General features: G+C 36.9%; 1 protein-coding gene across 2 annotated transcripts; it reads right to left on the bottom strand.

Annotated features, from left to right (window-relative positions):
• Positions 1 to 78: 78 nt before the first annotated feature.
• LOC149848781 (uncharacterized) lies at positions 79 to 21,117 on the bottom strand. Of its 2 annotated transcripts, XM_089997439.1 has the most exons (4): positions 20,930 to 21,117; positions 20,633 to 20,739; positions 11,079 to 11,198; positions 79 to 4,081 (listed from the first exon to the last, which is right to left on the bottom strand). In XM_089997439.1, exon 4 carries the CDS (start codon positions 3,656 to 3,658, stop codon positions 836 to 838), a length of 2,823 nt encoding a protein of 940 aa, XP_089853565.1. In that variant the 5' UTR covers positions 3,659 to 4,081; positions 11,079 to 11,198; positions 20,633 to 20,739; positions 20,930 to 21,117; the 3' UTR covers positions 79 to 835. The 2 variants fall into 2 exon arrangements, with proteins under 2 accessions (XP_089853565.1, XP_089853556.1); XM_089997430.1 differs by lacking the exon at positions 20,633 to 20,739.
• Positions 21,118 to 21,332: the final 215 nt, after the last annotated feature.

The following is a 21,332-nucleotide window of genomic DNA, read 5'->3' as shown; positions in this document are numbered from 1 at the left end:
AACCACTGATGATGGAGCAACTAGAACGCCTAACAAGGAAATGGATTTGGAAGTGGCAATGCACAAACAGAAGTAAGATTTTAAGAACAACCAATCAATGTGTAAATTTATAACAAGAATTGTTATGGTTAGTGTACACATTTCATGTGATCAACCGTATTAGTGATACATAAGATTGGTAACCAGGATTAACAAGCCAAAACAGATACTCAGCTCACATGATCCAACTAATCTGGTGACAACCCCTCAACTACAACCAATTCTAACCTGAATTCAAAAGATTTGATGAAGAAAAGAAGTTTAGGCGGAAACACATTCGATGGTGATTAACGCAAGAAACAAGTGGGTTTAACTCTGGATCGGATTGAGGGTGCATGTATACGGAAGCCCAGGACACAAGAAAATGAAGTGCCACATTGCTTGTTGATAAGGACTCCTTGTTAGAATTGAAGTGAGTTAAATTTACAGGAATGCTCAGGAGAAACAGACAGTATAATAAGCCTAAAATGAGGAACTGATAAGAATTTAGAGCCACATCTTCTGACAGTAAGGAGCTGCATAGGTGCAACTTATTGGGTAGAGACAGAAAACAACCCTAGCATGTATAAGATTCCCCCAAAAAAACATACATGCCCATGACTCCAGTAGTGACAGTGTAATCCCTGTGCTGAAGGATTGGTCAAGAGGGCCAGGAGAAGCTAAGATCATCAAATTCAAAACATTCATGCCTTGCAATTGGGAAGCCCAGTTGCATGCCCTTGGACGCACCATCAGTGAACTTCTCCAAGATATCTTATAAAAAATTTAAAAAAAAAGGAAGGAAACCTCTAGCATATTAGTTCCATGAGGTTGGTTTGTATCCTCCTACTTGATATGGCTCCCAACCACAGTCTGGCTCCTTGTGCTTCATGGAAGACCCAGCCACAGAAATTTGTTGTAAGGACTTGAGGTGATCTTCCACAGATGAGCTACTTCCAGGCAAGAAAAAGTTTCTGATGCCCTCCCCCTCTCTGGAATCTGCCTCCAAGGATGTTGCTCCTGAAGCATTCAGGTCAAGATTTGGCCTCGACATATTGACATCAATTGTTCCCTGTGCACCAGTAACAAGGCCCATGAGGAAAGGTCTAGGAAAAGAAGCGAGCATACCAGGCCCTAGCATCTGGGGTATGACAGTGGCACCTCGTGAATCCACCATGTAAGGAACTGCACCAATTGAGTGACTGGATGAAGTGGGTAGCATAGTAAGGCCTAGACCCATTGCATTGTAGGGGAAAGTAGGCTGAGTTGCATAAGCCAGAGTGGGTGGTACAGGAACCACCGTGCCCATTTGGCCCATATAGGGAATTGCACCAGGTCTAGCCACTAGGAATGACTGGGTACGGTTCAGAAGCTCCTTCTGCTCAGCGGCATACTCATGATGTAATGAACCTGAATCAGAATGGTTTGGAGCTAAGACACGATCAGCATCTCGTTGTATCCTCGATCCCATGATTGAAACAACAGGAACATCCAGTCTTGCCATTTTTGAAGGTCTACTGAAACCTGGTCCATGAGAATCATGAGCATCACTGAAGGTTGGATTGTCATTCAGATCAAAATCCCTTGATGAAGCCCTTAAAGAAGATGCAACAGATGTACTGAGCGACTCATTCTGCTGGTGTTGCAGCCTATATCCTGCTGACCAATCAGATAAAAGATCTTGACAATTCTCATCAATTTCACCAACACGATTGAGGTCCAGATTAAGCCTTCCAGCCCGTTTTGAATTGACTTCCACAGATGAATCGTCAGAAGGTAGACTTGATGACATCCGACCATGTTTATCCACAAACATATCCATTTCTGCAACATCACCTCCATCAACTACATTGAGGTCAATTCTACCACAATGGTTCGATTGTTTCCAAACATAGTTATTCTCTTCAATGGAGCATGTGTTGTCTTTGTCTGGAGTCCTTCGAGACGAGGCTGGACGAAATGCACTAGTTGCTGCAGTTCCTTTCCATCCCAGCTCCCCTTCAAAGTGAAAGCGGGTTACAGGCAGACCAACAGGTCCCCTAGAAGCAGCTATCACTGGAATTGGTGCTGACAAGGTTTTGACAGGGAAGGAAGATGCGGTTTCATCCGGAGATTTTTCAGGGAAATCAGCTTCTTCCATCTGAATATCCTCATTTAAATCAAACCTAAGGTGAGTCTTTTCATTGACACTTGATTCCTGACGCACAGTCGTCATCTGAGAGGACTCCTGATCATGAAGTCTATCTTCATTTTCAGGTACTGTTTCACTGATCTCTTGTGGCATATCTTCTCCCTCCGAGCATGACCGCTCATTTTCTGCTGACATTTTCTGGTCCACCTCCTTAGATGAATGAGAGCTGTCTGAAGTATTCTGATCATTGCATGATTCATTTCTCTCAACTACTGATCTTTTCTGGACATTGGCAGAATCAGCAGTACTAGGATTTATTGTTTCTCCGTCCATGTCCATTTTGGAGCTAGAGCTGAATGAGCCCTCTCTGTAAATTCCCACCTCTTCTTCCACTTCTTTTGCAACCTGCCTAGCAACTTCAAGTGCATCAAGTACCCCGTATGCAAGGTCCATTTCTAATTTGTTTCCATTTCTCTCTATCATGTTTTCTCTTTCTAGTGTCGAAATTAAAGAATCATTCTTCTCTTCCACAACTGATATCCTTTCAACCGCTTTCATCTTCATATCAGATTTAACAAAGGAGTCTTTCTTTACATCTTCTGTTCTAAAGGTGAATGTCTCCTCACTTGATATCCCAAATTCACCCCTGCCATGAAGGATGTCAACATTGTTCTCTATCACCTTAGAGGGCAAGGACATATTGTGAAGCTTCTCAGGCTTCTGCTGCATTATTTTTTTCCAATAATCTGGTGAATCTTCACTTGACATTGTTGACCGTGACTGATTATGCTTCTGCTCCAGATTACTGTAGTTCATGGACAAGGTGGATCCCCTCTCTTTGCTTTCTTTTTCTGCATCACATGGCTCAGCTGAGGCTGAAGGATGGATAATATTTGGAGACAATGACGAGACACATTTTTTTGGTATAGACAACGAGGGCTCAGTTTGTTTCTTCTGTGATGCTTCCAAAGGTAAGGACAAAGGATTATCTTCAACATGATGCTTCTCAATGTTACAGCAATTTTCATCAATCAGTTTGTTTTCTTCTTCATTTTCAGAAACCTTATAATGGCCTAGATCTGTTACATTTTCTGAAGATCTGATTTTCGAAACCATCCCTTCCAAAGAATTTGGTGGTATATCAGGAGTAACGGAGCATTCCACTAAGGAAGAATCACTGGCATCAGGTCCACATGCATCGACACTTACACTGTTTGGACAATCAGCTGCACATTCTCTGCTTTTAGTTTTCAACAGAGTTCCATGAGTCATGCATTTCTGTTTACCGACTTGCACATTCTCCAACCTAACGGGCACAACCTTAGAGACAGAATCCTGTGTACTATTGCAAGCCTCTTCAGCAGACTTTTCCAAAGGGGTACCTTCTTTCATTGGTAAAGTGTTAGTCTTTTGGCAATCTGAATGTGCAGTACTTTCAGATGAATTTTTAACATTCTCACATCCTTGAAGAATTCCAACCTTATTTTTCTCCTTCAAATCTGCATCCATATTTATGACCTTTCCCCAAGCAGCAGACAAGTTTTCTGCTCTCCCCTGAATCTTGAAATTTTTATGTGAAAGGAAACATGCAACAGTTTTTTCAATTCCACGTGCTTTCAACTCTTCTTCATCGAGGGGGAGATTCTTGAGTGCATCTAAAACTGTAATTATTAGTTCTTCAACAGGCTTTTCACTGCCACTGACTTCACCCTTCTGAGCTTCTTGGAGCCACCTGTCCAATGATTTCACCCCACCTAACTCAATAAAATGTCTAAGGCAATCGCTGCTCTGTGTGATAGATAAGATCTTTGCAACAGTGGACCAATGCCTACATATGTCTGCCTTATTACTTTGAACCCTATCCTGCTGAATCTAGGCGCAAACATGGAGCCAACAATGCAGTCAACACAAGGACCATTCCAGCTTCTGATACTGCACAATTATCCCTAGCAAGGATTAGTTCAGCAGATAGCATATATGACATAACTTCAAATTCAGCTTGATAAGGCCCAAGAAAAGAAGAATTCTTCTGTATTCAAAACAAACAAATAGAACATAGTTCTTGCAAAAAGATTAGGCAACAAAATTTTAAGAGTCAAAGGCTACTTGTGGCTTCACTGCAGGCGATTCACCCCAGAAATGGTAGAATGTTAGTATGGCACCCAAAGCAGAAAACCATAATTAGTCATTTAGTAAATATCCAAAATGCAAAAACAAAAATTAACTTGTGAAGTTTAATCGACTTGAGATTGTTGTGTTTAATCAACTAATAACATACTTCAAGAACCTTGATAATTTGCATATATATGATGTATTTGAGCATCATATATGACGATTTTTCTTAAAAAGCTCTTGTATTTACACTCCAAAGAAGTGTTCATTGGCCATAAAACTCCAGTGAGAGAGACTGCCACACATTCTGAGCATAAGAAACCTCATTCATTGTATTCACTTGTTCCCAATAGTTCATGTGTTTCTCAAATGAGGAAATATTGTGTCATTTTTTTGGAAAATTAATAGAAATTTTCACAAAGGTACCATCCACAACTACCTTCAAGTTGTTCATCCACAGAATGCGGGCAACTGAAGTAGCTAGAACAACCATTACAATGCAAGGAACACATAAGATGAGATTCTATAAATCATTAATACCTCAACAACCGAAAGATGAAACAAAAAAAATAAAATCAAACAAAGGTTTTCTAAAGGTTAAACAAAAAGTTCACATCACATTTTCCAGCCAAAATTTTCCATTTATATTGGCTACATTGTCATGCAGTCAGCCAGGGACCCATTTCTCCAATATTCTGAAACTGTTAATTATAATGATGACAAAGTAGCACAACTATGTTCCTTTTACTTGTCCAATAAAGGCAGCAGTAGTGCAATTATGTTTTCTTTACCAATCCAACAATTATTGTCTTGTGATTTGTTAAAATATGCATATATATGCATATATATATATGCATAAAACCCGATAGGGGTATTTTAGTAATTCCTCATTATGGGTTTGTGTTTGTCCATTCATTGGACCATATGAATGCATTAAGCATTCTTGTTATACTTTTCCGTATACTTTCTAACATGGTATCAAAGCACGGTTGTGATCGAGTTGCTCTTTGGTGCATCGGAAAGCGTGTTATTCAAGAAATTTTAAGAAAAATGGTGAAGTATTCATTTTCTCTCTCTTTTCTTTCTTAAAGTTATTCGGTATGTATTTTTTTCCTTAAATATCATGCATTATGAAGAAATATTTACTTCCTTGATCATTTATATGTATGTGTTTTCTTTATCGTTATATTTTTATTAAAAAAATAAATAAATAAATAAAAGGGGTATTTTGCACGTTTAGTGCTTGTGTTATTTGGTTCTTCATTGAACCTTTGCTTTTTCGTATATCACATTACACTTTTTCATATGTTTTGAAAATTTTAAATTATAAAATCTTAAACCGGTGAACTTGTTTTTCAAAAAACTAAATATATGATTGTTCAAAACTTGCTTTAATGGGTCGTTAATCATGTTTTTTCTTTCAAGCATAATTTAATGACAATCTCACTTGAACTTGGGTGTTTTTGAATTTATATTTTATGCTTAACTTTGTTTGTAAGCATGTCTTTCATATGAATGGTATGTCTTTAAAGAAAGTTATGTTGAGATCTATGTCACAGGGACTCTCCAACTAGGTGCCGCACCCGCACCCCCGTCACACCCGCACCCACACCCAATGCGGTCAACCTGACCCTGGGTGCAGTCAATGCACCCAGGGTCATTTATGTCCAACTTTTGAACTTTATATATATATATATATATATATATATAATTTTTTATATTTTTGCCGCACTCCTGCACTCAAGTTTTTTGAAAGTGCCGCACCCCCACCCGCACCCATGTGACATAGGTTGAGATTAAAATTTTTGTGATATATGTAGTGTAAAGCTATTGATCACATACTCTTCTACACTCTCAGCATATTTCGTGTTGAAGGTACGTGCTTATCTACTAAAAAGTCGTACATGTGGCTTCCTATAATAGTGTGTGTTTTTCGAAAAAAATCTTGACATATATCATTTATGAAAAATTCCTTATTAAGTTTTAATTCCTTTAACAAGGCTTACCTAATGCGTCATTTCGTATGAGCAATATTTGTTTGGAAAAGGTTTTTTTTATGATGCATGTTGAATTAAGATTAGTTTTATTAAAAAAAGTAGTCTTGTATTATTATCATAAGAAATATGGTTATTTTTGCATCTTGATGCTCTTAAAGATTCTTCAATTTGATTGTCTTCAAGTGTTTGTCTCATTGTAAAATTTATGGTTTTTATTCATGCTTGTTGAATTATGAGTTGGTTCTAACCTTTTAAGTCATGTTTTTGATAAATTTATGAGTTTTGAATTTCTCCTCCTCAACAAATATTTGATTTTCTAGTTTTGTGCCTTAGTGCATTTTGTTGTTGTTGTGCGGTTTTAACAAGTTCATAAACTTATTATCCTCTTGAGTGTGGGGTTCTCCCACTTGAATGAAAATTATTATTATTCTTGTATACTCTTTTTGAGTATTTTTGTTAAACCTTAGTGGTTCTTGTGAGTATCTTTTGTAGATACATTTGTTGTGAACTTTTGTGGTTCTTTTGAGAGTGGTTGTAAGCATCATTTGAAGTTCCAATTATGGACTTCATTTTCTTTCATGGTTTTTCACACGAGTTCTTCAAATTTCATAATCTTACCACCTTAATTAAGAATGTCTATATTGGCCTAAATTTTTGCTCACTCAAGGTTATTGTCATTCGACATCTTGTAATGCATAAAATTGCATCTATTATCATTTGTTGTGTATATAATTGCACTATTATAGTTAAGGCTTGATTTGACTCTTGGATTATTCCAAATCGGTTCTTACACATGACATTGCTTAATATTTCATGTTGTGTTTGTTGCACTTTTTGGTATAAATGACTTCATTTTGAAGAATTAATTATGTTAAGCATGATCCGTGTTTATGTAAAATTGTTGTCATAAGGCATATTGTTGTACATATGATTAATCACCTATTTGGAAAATGATTTTCATAAGTGTTTGTTGCCTTCTTATGGCATTTATATTGTCCATCGCAAACTTTATTTGATGCATCAATTTTCTTGGCCTTGTTATTACAGATATGTTTGTTGGGGTGAGTTATGTGCACCTCGTGTTATGTCACTTTAGATTGTCAACTTGTAGTCGTGTTATGTCACTTTAGATTGTCAACTTGTAGTTTGACTCTAAATGACATGTTATGTGATCTCTGATTATGAGTGTGTGACATCACTCGTTTGTTCTTTGGCCATTGACTTTGTTATGAATGCTCTTAATTATGTGTACTTGTGATGATGTCTAACTTTTTGAAACCACAGTGTTTCTAGATATATTAAAAAATTAATATTTGTTTTAAATTGTATTTTCATTACAAGCTTTTTTGCCTCAAGTGTTTTTCACCTTTTATGCCTCTTATCTATCTAAGTGTCATCATATGTAGCCGAGAAATGTTTTTTAGCCCATTATTGGCTTTGTGCTCTTGCTCTAGTAGCTGATACACTTGTTTTAAGTGTCATTATATGTAGACAAGAGATGTTTAGTCACACCTTCGTGTGTGTTTTTAGCCCATGGTTGGCTTTGTACCCTTGTTCTAGTCGTTCAACATACTTGATTTTGAGTGTCATTATATGTAGACAAGAGATATTTGTTCATACCTTTGTGTGTGATTTTTAGCTCATGGTTGACTGTTGTACTCTTATTCTAGTCGTTGATACATTCGTTTCAAGTATCATTATATGTAGACAAGAGGTGTTTATACACACCTTCGTGTGTGTATTTGGCCCTTTAGTGACATTATATTTACGTTCTTGATCTAGTCGCTTATACATTTGATTTGCGGGTTTTGGAGGTCTAATGAGATGATTGCTTATCGTGGATGAACTATTGCTGAGATTTGCAAAATTCCATATTTATGGAAATTCTTAATTTGGTTTTGATTTGCATTTATTATAATGAGATTTCGTTCTTAATGATTTTTTAATCCTTACTACTTGTGTCTTCCTTGCATAGAAAAATATTTATCAATAAAAGTTCATATCATTGATATGCATATTTAAAAATCCTTTTTTCGTTTGGCCTCTTTGTGAGGGATGAGTGCTTGTATGCACATTGTCTCTTTGAAGACATTTCTATCTTTTAGAGCTTATGCTTTCTAAATTTCTTCAATATAAATTTCTTATATTTTGTATGCCTTTGTGCATTTGAGTTTTTCTATTGTACCATTGTGTACATTTGTTCTAAGTGTTCTTGTGCCTTTGTGCACATATCTCTTTGTGGTATTTGTGCTCATAGTGCACATTATCTCTTTTTGAGGTATTTTCACATGACATACCTCTTTGTGGAGTTGGCATCCCTCGTATACATTGTCTCTTTGTAGACAAGTTTTCTCCTTTGTGTCTTGTGCCTGGGTGCGCATATCTTTCTTTAAGAATATAATGAGTTTATCAAATTGTGTTTATGTTTGATTCTTAGAAGACCACTATTTCTTCTAAAGACATTTTGTATGCATACGTAATTATCTTGTCTTAATGGATCATGTTCTTTAAATAAGATAATTATGATTTTCTTAATGATATTTTTACATAGTGCTCGATTGAAATGCAAAGATATTTTTTACTTGGAGCTCTTTTGTTTGTTCCACATGATCTTAAAGATGAGATGGAAGAAGTACCTATGATACATCATTGAAGGTGAGTGAGGATGATCATTAAAGACAGTTAAAGGCTGACATTTGCAAAATTCTTTCATGGGCTATAAAGATGACGACGTCCATTGAAGACTCTTGAAGACTTGGAATCCTTCCTTTGTATCTTCAAACTTTCTGTTATCCCCACGTACAGTTTGAGGGAGAGTGTTAAAATATGCATATATATATACGTATATAAGTATATATATGTATATATATATATATACTTATATACTTTATCAAGATCTCTCCTTTATTGTACATACAAAAACCCGATAGGGTATTTTAGTAATTCCCCATTATGGATTTGTGTTTGTCCATTCATTGGACCGTATGAATGCATTAAGTATTCTTGTTATACTTTTCCGCATACTTTCTAACAATGATTACTTTGATAACCAGTCTTGCTTCCACCACCTATAAAGTTCTTTCAAAAGCTGAACTACGATTGAGAAGCCAGAAATTACAAAACATTTTGCATAAAACCTTTCTTCTTCTATGATTATTCATATTCCTGATTGCCATAATGAAATCACATCATATTTATCCAAAGAAATTGCAATCTTTCACCCTAAGGTGGCAACTTATAAAAGGGCATTTGATTCAATCAGCAGGATTTTCATTTTGGCTTGCTCAGAAGGAATTGGCTTTGGACAAGGTGAAGGGGCTGGATCAAGAAGTTGCTATCTCAATTAATGTCAAAGTGTTATAGGGAAGCCTTTATAGGCAATCCACGTTCACCCCTATATCCATTATTGTTAGTGAAGGGTCTTTGATGAAGAACGTAGCATCTATGGATTCACTAAGCAGTACCCAGCTACTGGGCGTTCTGCCCCTCAGTTTGTGGTGATCAGAAAAGCTTCTCATAGTGAAATATCCCAATACTGGCTGCTAATGATTTTTATTGCAGTCCCTTCACTAAAGGTCAATTAAGAGGAATATGGCCTATGGCCTTTAATTCAGGGGAAGCAATGAGTTTAGATGCAGAATACATTTTACTCTGCAATACAGGGAATCTTCCTCTTAAATATTTAAGCACGTCTCTCATTGAAGGCTATACAAATCATAACAGTAAGAAAACTCATGATAAAGAATCACATAAAAGTTAGTCCAGGTTATCACTAGCATAATATCTCCCCCTTGCTGGCTTGCAAAATATGTTTCAGTCCCAATCGATATACATATATAACTATTTCTTGGCATGTTAAAGATGCAAAAAGTCCTCAGGTCTCATTGATCTCACAAAATTAACAATTAGGATAGTGGCATTATCATTGGAAGTGAGGTACTTCCTTCTGTTAAAATATGTATATATATATTCACAATATAATGAATATATATATATATAATTTTTGTTGTAATAAGTAATGCCCATCAGGGGCATTTTTAGTCTTTTTCATTTTATACATAGGTGTGTCTTATAGGGACAATTTTGTATTTTTGTTTTTATATATTTTTTGTAATTGCGTTGGTTTTGAGGGGCTCTTTTAGTTGGGTCCTTTTTTTGACTAGTCAACATAGAGTTGACTAGTCAATAGAGCTGTTGGAATAGTCCAACAGCTCTATTTATAGCTGTTGATCTATTCCAACAGCTCTATTGAGACTACCCCTTGTGTATAAATAGGGGTAAAAAAACCCATTTGTTTCTAATGCTTTTCCTATGCATTCTACTCGATAAAGATGACATTCATTATGTTCGTGTGTTATTGTTTTGACTCTTTGAAGTCTTGTATGTGCAACTTTGTGCTTGTGTAGTGCCTTAGTGCTTTTGTTTTTGTTCTTTATTGGACTTGTAATAGTGCTTGTAAACTTTGTATTTGTTTTTCCGCATACTTCATTACACTTTTAAGATCCACAAAGCTAGCATTAACCCATGGCCTCATCTCTGATGTTTAACTCAGACACAAAAGGAGATCAACTGAAGCTACTTTGACCACCAATTCTATACAGCTTCCAGACATGAGTTGGAGACCATCTTCACAATCCCATAAAAGGTAGCACAGCGACCCACAACACCCTTTTTTTCTTTATGGGACTCCAAGATTAAGAGCCTACTTTTATAGAACGATAAAATAAAGTTGGATCCAAAATAAGCCCCATAGAGCAAGGAGGTTTCTAGAGTGTGTTATTGACCCACAAAAAATCAATGACACAGAAACATGGCCTCACCCAGCTGAGTTCCTTTGCGTCACAAGATTTCCTGAAGAGCGTCTTGATGTGGCTTTATCTCCCTTATCTGATGTAGTAGTTCTAGCCAAGCATGAAGATGACACTATTATTAAGCACCCTCTGCAAAACAAATAAAACTTTGGAATTATCCACATGAAATTGAAAACATTCCCTTTAGTAAGGCCAAAAAACAGTAGGAAGAGAATTAGAGAGAGAAGCCCCTAATATTCCTCAAGTTGAAGGGTGGCACGTATAGAATTTCATGTAATCCCTAATGAGGACTGTACAAAAAGGAGGTTAAAATAAGTAGCATTTACATCCATGCCGCTACTAAATAATGCATACCAGCAAGAAAAAATATATAGAAATTACATAAATACCACAATATTACAAATTACACAATTGCCACTATCTCACCTCCTAATACCCCCCCCCCCCCCCAAGTTGTACATCATGTTTAAGCATGCATAAATTGTACCTTGATCAAAACTTTTGTACATATATCAACAGGATGATGACCAGTGATTTAGTGCAATAGATTTCATACTCCTTATTTGACTATTAACCAAACAAAGTGATAATTGATCTGAAAATGCTTCAAATGATCATGCTAAAGTTACTAGAAGCAAGTGAAACAGCACTTTTACTATTATAGCAAATCATTGATTTCATATTTCGTTTTAGGACACTCATAAGACTTCAGGGAAACAGATTTGAGAAGCAAAGCAACCAAAAGACAAAAATACAGGCTTCTTCGATGTGAAGTGGAAAGTGATGACCAGGAAATACTCAAGACATGAATCAGAAAGGCTTCTCAAAATACAAAATTAAAATAGTAAAATATGTAATGTTATACACTCAATAATACTGCCAACAACAAAAATTTACCTTTAGAAAAATGTTAATGCAGCAAAAAAAAATATTTTTTAACAACAAAATTATGTGTACTAGATATAAAGATGGGAATCAATGTGAACGTCTTAAATTATAATAAAAATAATTATTTACTAATACCATAATAGCCAATAAGTATCAAATAACATATTAATTGTAGCATAACAAATCGATGAATTGTGTGCAGAGTACATAATAGTGTACATGTTATGGGAAGTAAATTCTGAACAATTTAACCTACTCTTTTAAATGAATAACCTAAAATTGCATTGAGTATATCAAAAATGAAAAATGTTGCTATTTTTTGAAGAAACCATAGAAAACGGGTAATCATTTATGATTTCCCTCAATTCATTTAGAATAGCTTGACTATGATTTCTTATCTATAAAAATCACGATAACTTAATTGTGGATGCAACTTTTGTGGTCACAATCTCATGTCTTTGGTAATATGCCTTTCATAACCTGAGTACTAGCTTCAAAAGTGCTCGATCCTAGTTTCTGATGTGGCTTTTGGAGAAGCGAGCTTTCGAGCATACATACAAGCTTAGGGTAACCATGCTTTTAATCTATAAGATTCTTGCTATTATACTAGCTAGAGCTCTAGGCTTGATCTGGTGATACATTTTTTTCATAATTTTTCATGATACCAAATTTCTACCAAGATAAACACCATAAACTAAAACTAATCTTCTACAATAGAGACTACCAACGCAATCCGCATCGAAGAGGCCAATTATATGTTGATCTTATAAACACCTAGAATCATTTTTAAAATAGACCAAAACATGATTTAAGATTCTTTTTGCATACAACATGATATGCTTCAGTGCTTCCAATATGAACTACTATAAGAGTGCATGAGTTGACAAACTTGATTTATAGCACAAGTTGTATCTAGACTCATAATAGGTAGATAGTTGCAATGCAGCCGCCATACTCTTATACCTTTTAAGCTCACCGCAGAATTCTCCTTTACACACAAACACCCCCTTATCACTACCGGAGTGTCTATGAGTCTACAACTATGAATGTTAAATTGCTGTAACATATCAAGGCATATTTTTACTCTAATAGCTTGATTTGATCATTTGTTATATCAATTTCTACACCCAAAGAGAATCTTAACTTTCCCAAACCTTCTACTTTGAACTTCTCATGAAGAATATTATTTATTTCTTCAATTCAGACATTTGAATCACCAGCTATAATTATGTAGCTATAATTATATCAACATAGAGAAGTATGATAAAAATACTCCACTCCCATTTTAGATGAAAATTAGGGATATGATCCACTACCTTTGCAAAGCCACATTGCAATATAAAAGCTTCAGAACCATGATCTTGAAGCTTGCTTAAAACCATATATTGATCAATTAGGTATACAAAATACCTCTGGTTATTTTCATAGGGCTTAGATGTCTGCTCCATATAGACCTAATTTAAATTTGTTGTGCAAAATAATGTTCTTTACATCTACTTGGAATAATAGCCAGACAAAAGATAATGCAAGAGAAAGAATTATCCTTACACTTACTATTTTCACCATAAAACTAAATGTCTCATCATAATCCAATCTATGTTGTTGATTATACCCTATTGCAACCAAACATGCCTTGAACTTCTCTATACGACCATCCGATCTGTATTTCACCTTGTAAACCAACTTGTAAAGCACTACATTTTTATTTGTAGATCTTCCCATAATAGTTGATGTATCACTATAATGCATTTTTTCTCTCCCATATAATCAATGCATCTTTGGATATATCACACGGATACTCCATTTTGGCATATCCCCTTATATACTAGCCATATTGAAAACTTCACAAAAATGGTCATATCCCCAGTAGCTGCAGCCATATCCATGTGACATAGATCTTTGGTCCTTAATAGCCTCAAAATAGTTTTCTACTCCTTTTAGTTTTACCGTAAGTATACTACAAAGAAATATTAAAAAGTTAGATGTAAAAATTTCATACGACTCAAACATGTCAATAGGATGCCATGTCCTCAAGGATCTTCTTAACTCAATACTTCCTTCCACATTCTTGTTTGCTTCCTTACAACCAACTGCATCAATTTCTTAATCACAACCTTTTTAACTAATTTTGAACGCATTCCTCTTCATAATTATGCCTTAACCTCTTTCTTTGCTAAATTATGTCACTTTCAGAATTTGTACCTCCATCTTAAACGTCTGACAAATTTACTTGTGGTGTTTCTTATGTTTCACTTGCTGGCCACTCGTTATTGTTACTATCTTGCAATTCATCATTGAAAAACTGAATGAACTTTTCCCAAGGGCTAAACTCTTGCTCACCTGATGGTTTTCAAGTCAATTCCAACTGAAACACCTATAAAGAAAGGATTTTGTTGCTGCGCATGGATCTTTGAATTAGACCTAAATTACCATCTTTCAACAAGGAATGAAAATACTTTTGACTAATTAAAATACTGAATTATACCTGCATTACCATCTTCCAATTTGGCATGGGCAAAAGGACAGACCAAGTGAATTTTGGAATAAAACCACAAACTCTGTCACAGGGACTCGGCCAACTAGGTGCCGCACCCGCGTCACGTCGTACGACACGGGTGCGGCACCCAGTGCGGTCAACCTGACCCTGGGTGTGGTCAATGCATCCAGGGTCATTTATGTCCAACTTTTGGACTTTATATATATATATATATATATAATTTTTTATATTTTTGCTGCACCCCCGCACCCAAGTTTTTTTAAAGTGTCGCACCCCATCACCCACACCCATGTGACATAGACCACCAAAAATTTCATTCCTCCCCTCTACAATTATTAAATCTTCCACCTTTTCATCAGCCACCTCTAGTATTCAAAGCAAAACTAGAATTGTTACATGGAAAAAGAACATTATGGATGGTTGCTACCAAAAGACATGTTAGGAGTATAGTTGCTTGAAAACGACTCATGATGCATTAACATTAGATGAAGCTCCAAAAATGTCAAATATGGAAGCTTTGCCCTCTAAGGTAGAGGTGGCTAATGGGCCGGTTCGACCCATTAACCGGACCACAACCGGCCTGTTGGAACCCAGACCGGCAAGGCCCAAGAGCTACAGTAACGGTCCGGGCCCAACCTATGAACCGTGTAGTGGGCTGTGCCGATTTCACCCCCCCCCCTCGGCCCAAAAACTCGTTACGACCGGGACCCGTTTAACCTGTGAACCGGATCGGACCAACCCGCAAACCCGCATCAACCCGTCAAGAAGAAGACAAGTAGTCTTAATTTTATTTTTAGTTGTAATATTTATAGTTTTAGATTTTTTTCTTTCTAATTTTAATTTGTTATCTACTTGTAATTTTTTTTTTCATAGTGAAACTTCGGACTTTGGTCCCGTGGTTTTTTCCCTTCGGGGTTTTCCACGTAAAATCATTGTGTCCATTTTTATTTTTTTCAATTTTTCTGAATTTTTTTCAATTCTGTCGGTTCGGCTGGTTCAACCCGTGAACTGACCCGCCTAAGCCCAGCCCAACCATGCCGGTTCCACTGGGCCGGTGCGGTTTGGCCTTCTCACAAACGGTCCGATTCAATGAACAGGCTCGTTAATGGGCCTGAACCAGCGGGCCTCATGTCGGTTCAGGCCCGTCTACCACCTCTACTCTAAGGGGACAAATGATTCATATTTGTCTCCAAAACCTCTCATCGTGGCTGTTTGAATCACCCACCAATTGTTTGAACCATCGGCAATTGGTCAATACTCCAAAATAAACCTATACTCCCTTTCACAATCCAACAATTGTTTTCTCAAATGTATCAAGTTGGATTGCAAATGTTGTGCATAGGAATTCTTCAATTTGTCTCGCACTTCCTATGTAGTCAATAAATCAACTACTTTGCCAAAATATCTGCAGATAGAGTAGGATTCAGCTACACAAGTAAGCATTGATCATCAGCAAGTCAATTGCCATACAAAGGATTTGGGACCAAGACCTTTCACTTCCTATTTTCTAATTAACTTCCTCTTCCACATTGGCACCTTCACTTCTTATTTTCTCTATTCAATGTATTCAGGTGGTGCCTTCATTGTACCATCCACATGCCCTACAAATCACATATGCCTGATATAGGGAGGCACCACTGTTTTCCACAGGAAAGCTGAGATTAGAAATACTAGTTGCAGAAGATGAAGGTGGTTCAACGAAGAACATGTAAACAAGTAGAGAAACTAATGACAGATTAAAAGAACAAAAGAAATAACAAGAATCAAAAGGATATCAATTCAACTTGAAATAGCACTGAAACTGGAAAATGGGAAGTATGTAATGATCAACAAAAAAGTTAGGTAGCCAATAATAATGTCTGCTTTTTTTAATCTTTCGTTTATTTCATTTTTTTGTAATGAGAGCGAAATCTGTTTGAAAAACTGTTCTATGTCACCTAAAATGGTTGATCACCACGCAATAGACAGCACATAAAACAAGGTAATGATTATGTCACCTTTGGTATGATGTAAAATAAATAACACTGGATTTTATCCATTTTCAGTGTATACTCTGATCTGAGAACCAATATTATTTCTTAGAGAAGAAAGAAAAGGAATGATTGAGCAGCAAATAGAATAATCGAGAACATGATACCAAAGTTGGATTCCAAGATAGAGATGTTTATACTATGAAGAAGGAAGGAACAAATATGAAGAAAAGATGCAAACAAGAGAGGGTGAAATATAGAATAAGACAAAACAAAAAGAGGAAGATTTAGAACAAAAAGAAGAAAGAGAATGCTCTTAAGAGAGGGAAGATAAAATATACGCATATAATACCTTGAGATACAAGTGAGACATGTACTCGGGTAAACCTAGTTCTAGTACCATGTAAATTTTGGTATCTAGTGTTTACTAGTAGTAGAAGGAGAATTACAGAGAGAAGCAGCCCTTCCTTAGCCCCAGATGCTCCTGCCACTAAGGGGCGGCACCTTTAGAATTTCATTTTAATAACCCCACATGACACCATTCAGTGAATGGTAACAGAAAAAATAAAAGAATGTTATGATGTACATAGATTTACGGAGTATTATAAATTACACAATTGCCTAACAGAGAATAGAGACTCTTCTTCAGCCCAAGGGTCCAATGACTCCAATAAAAAAAGCATCTTATCCCAATCCCAGCTTATGCAAGAAAGCCTAGATGACCTTTAAAGAATGCATCTTGATTGGCAGTCCAAGATTTTCCATAATATAGAACCATACCTCAAATTGTCTTTCAAATTGGTTTTCTAGCCAAAGCAAGGCCAATGGAGGCCAGTTTTATGCAGAATTACCCACCATTTATCCCCGCCTTTTTTAGTCATTGCCACCACTTAATAAGAGACTGTTAAGAGCACATATGCAGACAATTCCATCTTTCAATAGCTTGCAGAATTCTTTATGAGACACCAAAGTGTGAGGAAAAGGACGGAGCTGCCATTCTGAAAAAACTAAGAATGCATACATCAACCCAATCCAAAACTCCCTTAAATGCAAAAGAGGAATCTAGCAACATGGCAAGACTTGTAAGCACTTATTTTATGTGTGACCAGGACAGTCAATATGAGCCACCTAATGCTCCACGAGGAGAGATGCTTGCAAAAATTTTTCCCAATTCAGACCATAGAGTTAAGGTTAGGGGCCCCAGAACAATGGTATACCAATGCATTCAGATTGTTTAACTTCATTCTGTGAACCAAAGAGAGAATACTCTTGTTTTTAACATGTGGAAGAGATCAAGTTAAATCTACTAGCACTTGTTGAGGACACAAAGTGATTTAAATGGAATCGACCACAAATGCCCGATTTTTTTAATGTCTAAAGCACCAAAAAAGATGGTACATATTCATATCCGCTTTCAGTTGCAGCCTCCATGCTATACCCAGTGATCAGGTCTAGAGGATATAATATCGTACATATACACTGATGACCCCTAAGGCTTATGGAGCTCTCCATAATCAAAATGTATGACAGGTATTGCATCAACATATGGCTTCTTGCACCCACATATTATCAAATTTCTTGCTAAAGACACTAATATTGAGACAATGTTTCTTAAGTCTAGATGGCCCAACCTACATTGAGAAAACCAGTTAATCAAACCAAACAGAAAAAAGCTGCACATCATGTCCATGAGTAGCCATGTAACTCCTCTATTAATCACATAATACACAATTAACATGTGAATATACAAGTAAAATGTGTCTAATTAACAGTACATGATACAACCAAGAGAGTATGAGCAAGTTATACAAGCCTTAATCCTTATTCATATCGGCTGGTGTGTAAGAAAATTTGCTTTTATGAATAATTTGTGACATAAAGGCACCATACTTTGACAACACAACCATATAAACTTTTTTAATTTATTCCAAAAAATTTATTTTAGCTCAATTGTATTCTCTGCTAGAAACATCTAATTGAAAAAAGCAGTAGCAGACCGTAACTCGCAACATTAGCTACTGCCAAATTCTTGGGAGAATCAATCACTTATAGAAGAGAAAGGGAGAGAAATGCTCCAAGAAAGCATGATCTACCGGTAACTATTGGTGCAATTATCACAGAAGCACTTAAGGTTTTCTTTTTTATTCTTCCAAAAGAAGACCTAACTTTTCTCTTGTTTAAAAGAAGGTATCAAGAAGCAAGACACTTATTTACTGGATGTCAAATGTGCCTTTATCAACCATATTTAGTATATAATCAATTAATGGATAAAAAATATGTGTTCCTGATACTGTTTTGCAACCTAACCATACTATGTTAAGCATCAACCATGTTGCCTAAAGGACATGTATTCCCAAATGGAGGCAATACTTACGTGAATTTTAATTCCCCAAAATTTACGTATACCAGAAACAGAACATTTAATGAATGCACTGCATTTCTCTGCAGATTAGTTAAAAAACGAAAAAGAATACTTGATGCTCTTGTAAATCATCATTCTTGTAGCTAAGTTTGAAAGCTCCAAAATCACATACAAGATGCCTGCAAATCCTGTGTACTCCAACACTTGCTTAAGGTCATTATTGAAACTTCTCATGTTCTTCACGGAATTTCTTAACCACATAATAACATGCTTAATTTTCTATAAAATATGCTTCCAAAAGACAAACAGCAGCACACCTAGGGTCAGGTTAAGAACTAAAAGCCCTATTGGTAAATGGAGATCCAATCACAGGTACAATGAGACAAAGAAGGACGGAAGAGGGGCTTTCCAATTTTTCAAAACACTAACAGGGTCTCAGATGGCCACTATCAAGAGTTTATCAGTTCTTGATCAACGAGATTTGGTGTGTTTTCGGGGAGTCTAGAAGGAAGCAACACGGCAACTATGAAAGATTTATTGTGGGATAGGAGGTGGGAACAGCTTGTTTTGAGATAGATGAGTTCTCTATTTTAGTGATTATAAAAGGTGCCCCAGCAGGAAAACCGATTTCTTTGCCTTTATGTATAGGTTAGTCACTGGTGACAAGGAGAAACTTCTTTGGGGGGAGCTGGAAGGCATTCAAGATAGGGCTAACATGCCTTGGTGCTTGAGAGGGGATGTCAGTGTTATTCTAACCTTGGATGAGTTGAAACTTCAGCTAAGGTGAGATGCTAAACTGAGAAGATTAAGGGAGTTCTTCAACAGGGAGGAGCTACTGGATATCCCATTGGGAAGTGATCACTTTTCTTCATCAAATAACAGACAGATATATGCTTGAAGAAACTAGACAGGTTTATATTGTCACATGGCTAAGGACATGAAGATTAAGGTGTTTTCTAATTGTTATTGGATCAAGATGATGTAGTGTTGAAGTGATTTTTTGAGCAAAATCTAGGAATGATCATGTTAGAATTTCTTCTATTCTTTTTTCTGCTCCTAACAATGAAATGGAAACTTTAATGTTCGGCCAAAAACAACAACTGCAACAGAAACGGCAGTATTGATAATTAACTGTTTTAGAATACACAACCAATCGACTGATACGAGCAACCCTGTGTTAAGTTTCAAAAATGGAAAAAAGGTTCCAAAGACAACCCTTAAGACACCACCTAGTTAAGGGCCGCAGCGTTCTCCATTTTGGGCAACCTACCACTCAGCATATTTGACTGTCCTCTACAGCACAAAGGATTTGATCCCTTGTCGGCATAAGCAGCAGATTTTGGGGAACCTACAGACCAGCATACTGAGAATTCTCTATAGGCTCAACAATCCTACCCCCCATGAGCTACAGCCTCTGTTGGCGCTTCGAGGAGGACTGAGCATCGTGCTCGAATTACAACATCTCGAGTTCAATGAATCCAACCGAGCATCGTAAAAACAAATTTCAATCAAACGAAGCAATAAATGTTCGGTCAGCAAACAAAGGGGAAAGCCTCGCCTTCATCGCATGACAGGTTGAAAACTCCAACCTCGTTAAAACAAATCTATTTTGGTCGCAAAAACTCCAACCTCGTTAAAACAATTCTATTCTGGTGGCAAACTAAATCGCAGAAACGACCTCAGAGGAAACACATGCAGACCGTCAAGCACACAGAACGCCACCTTAAATCAGCGATAAGATAGAAGCAACAAGCAAAAAAACTCGCCCGGGATTAAGGAGCACAGCAACAACAAATCAACAACGAGCAACATAACCTCCAGAATAAAAAAAAAGAGTAGGGTTTACCAGAATGCAGAACAGAAACATGCAGAAACCCGGTAACAAAAACGCGATCGTGACGAAAGCGTCTTCTTCGGCAACAGAAAACGAACCACAAGAACTCATCAACAAAGCTTCAAACAAAATCACAGGAAGTGCTCGAACAATCAAATTGGACCATTGACCCCCAATACAAACAAAAAACCCTAGAAGAAAGCGAGCAAGCAAGAGAACCGAAACACGGAGCCCGCGCGAAAGCAAAAACCTAGAATTTAGCTCGATGAAGAAGAAGGGAAAGAGGGAAGAGAGAAAAAGCTTACGCACCTGGCCGGAAATTTGAGGGCGTGCCCGGATCACCCCGCAGGAACAAACCCCGAACCAAAATTTCGGAAGAGAAGAGAATTTCCGAGAGAAAAATTAATCCCAAATGAAAAAGGGAACCGAGGAAAACGGAAGATGAGAAGGTAAAAATCCTGCGAATTGATCGAGTCGAGAGTCCAAGCCAACCAAAGGACTCTTCTCTCTTTCTTTCTTTTGGGGTTGGGGGGAAAGGGACGGGGCCCGGTCGAGGGGGAGAGAATATGACGACGACAGCGTCTCCGGGTGAGCGTCAGTGAGGTCAGATGCTGCACCCCACGTCATCATCAGGTGGGCCCACCACACACCCCTCCTCGCAGCGGCCGACAAGGGGACTGCGGGCGTACGCCACGTGACACGACCTGACACA

Source organism: Nuphar pumila, chromosome 1, assembly GCF_984573655.1.
Source record: "Nuphar pumila chromosome 1, dmNupPumi1.hap1.1, whole genome shotgun sequence".
Classification (NCBI taxonomy): Eukaryota; Viridiplantae; Streptophyta; class Magnoliopsida; order Nymphaeales; family Nymphaeaceae; genus Nuphar; species Nuphar pumila.
This window is presented reverse-complemented; position numbering and strand designations above follow the sequence as displayed.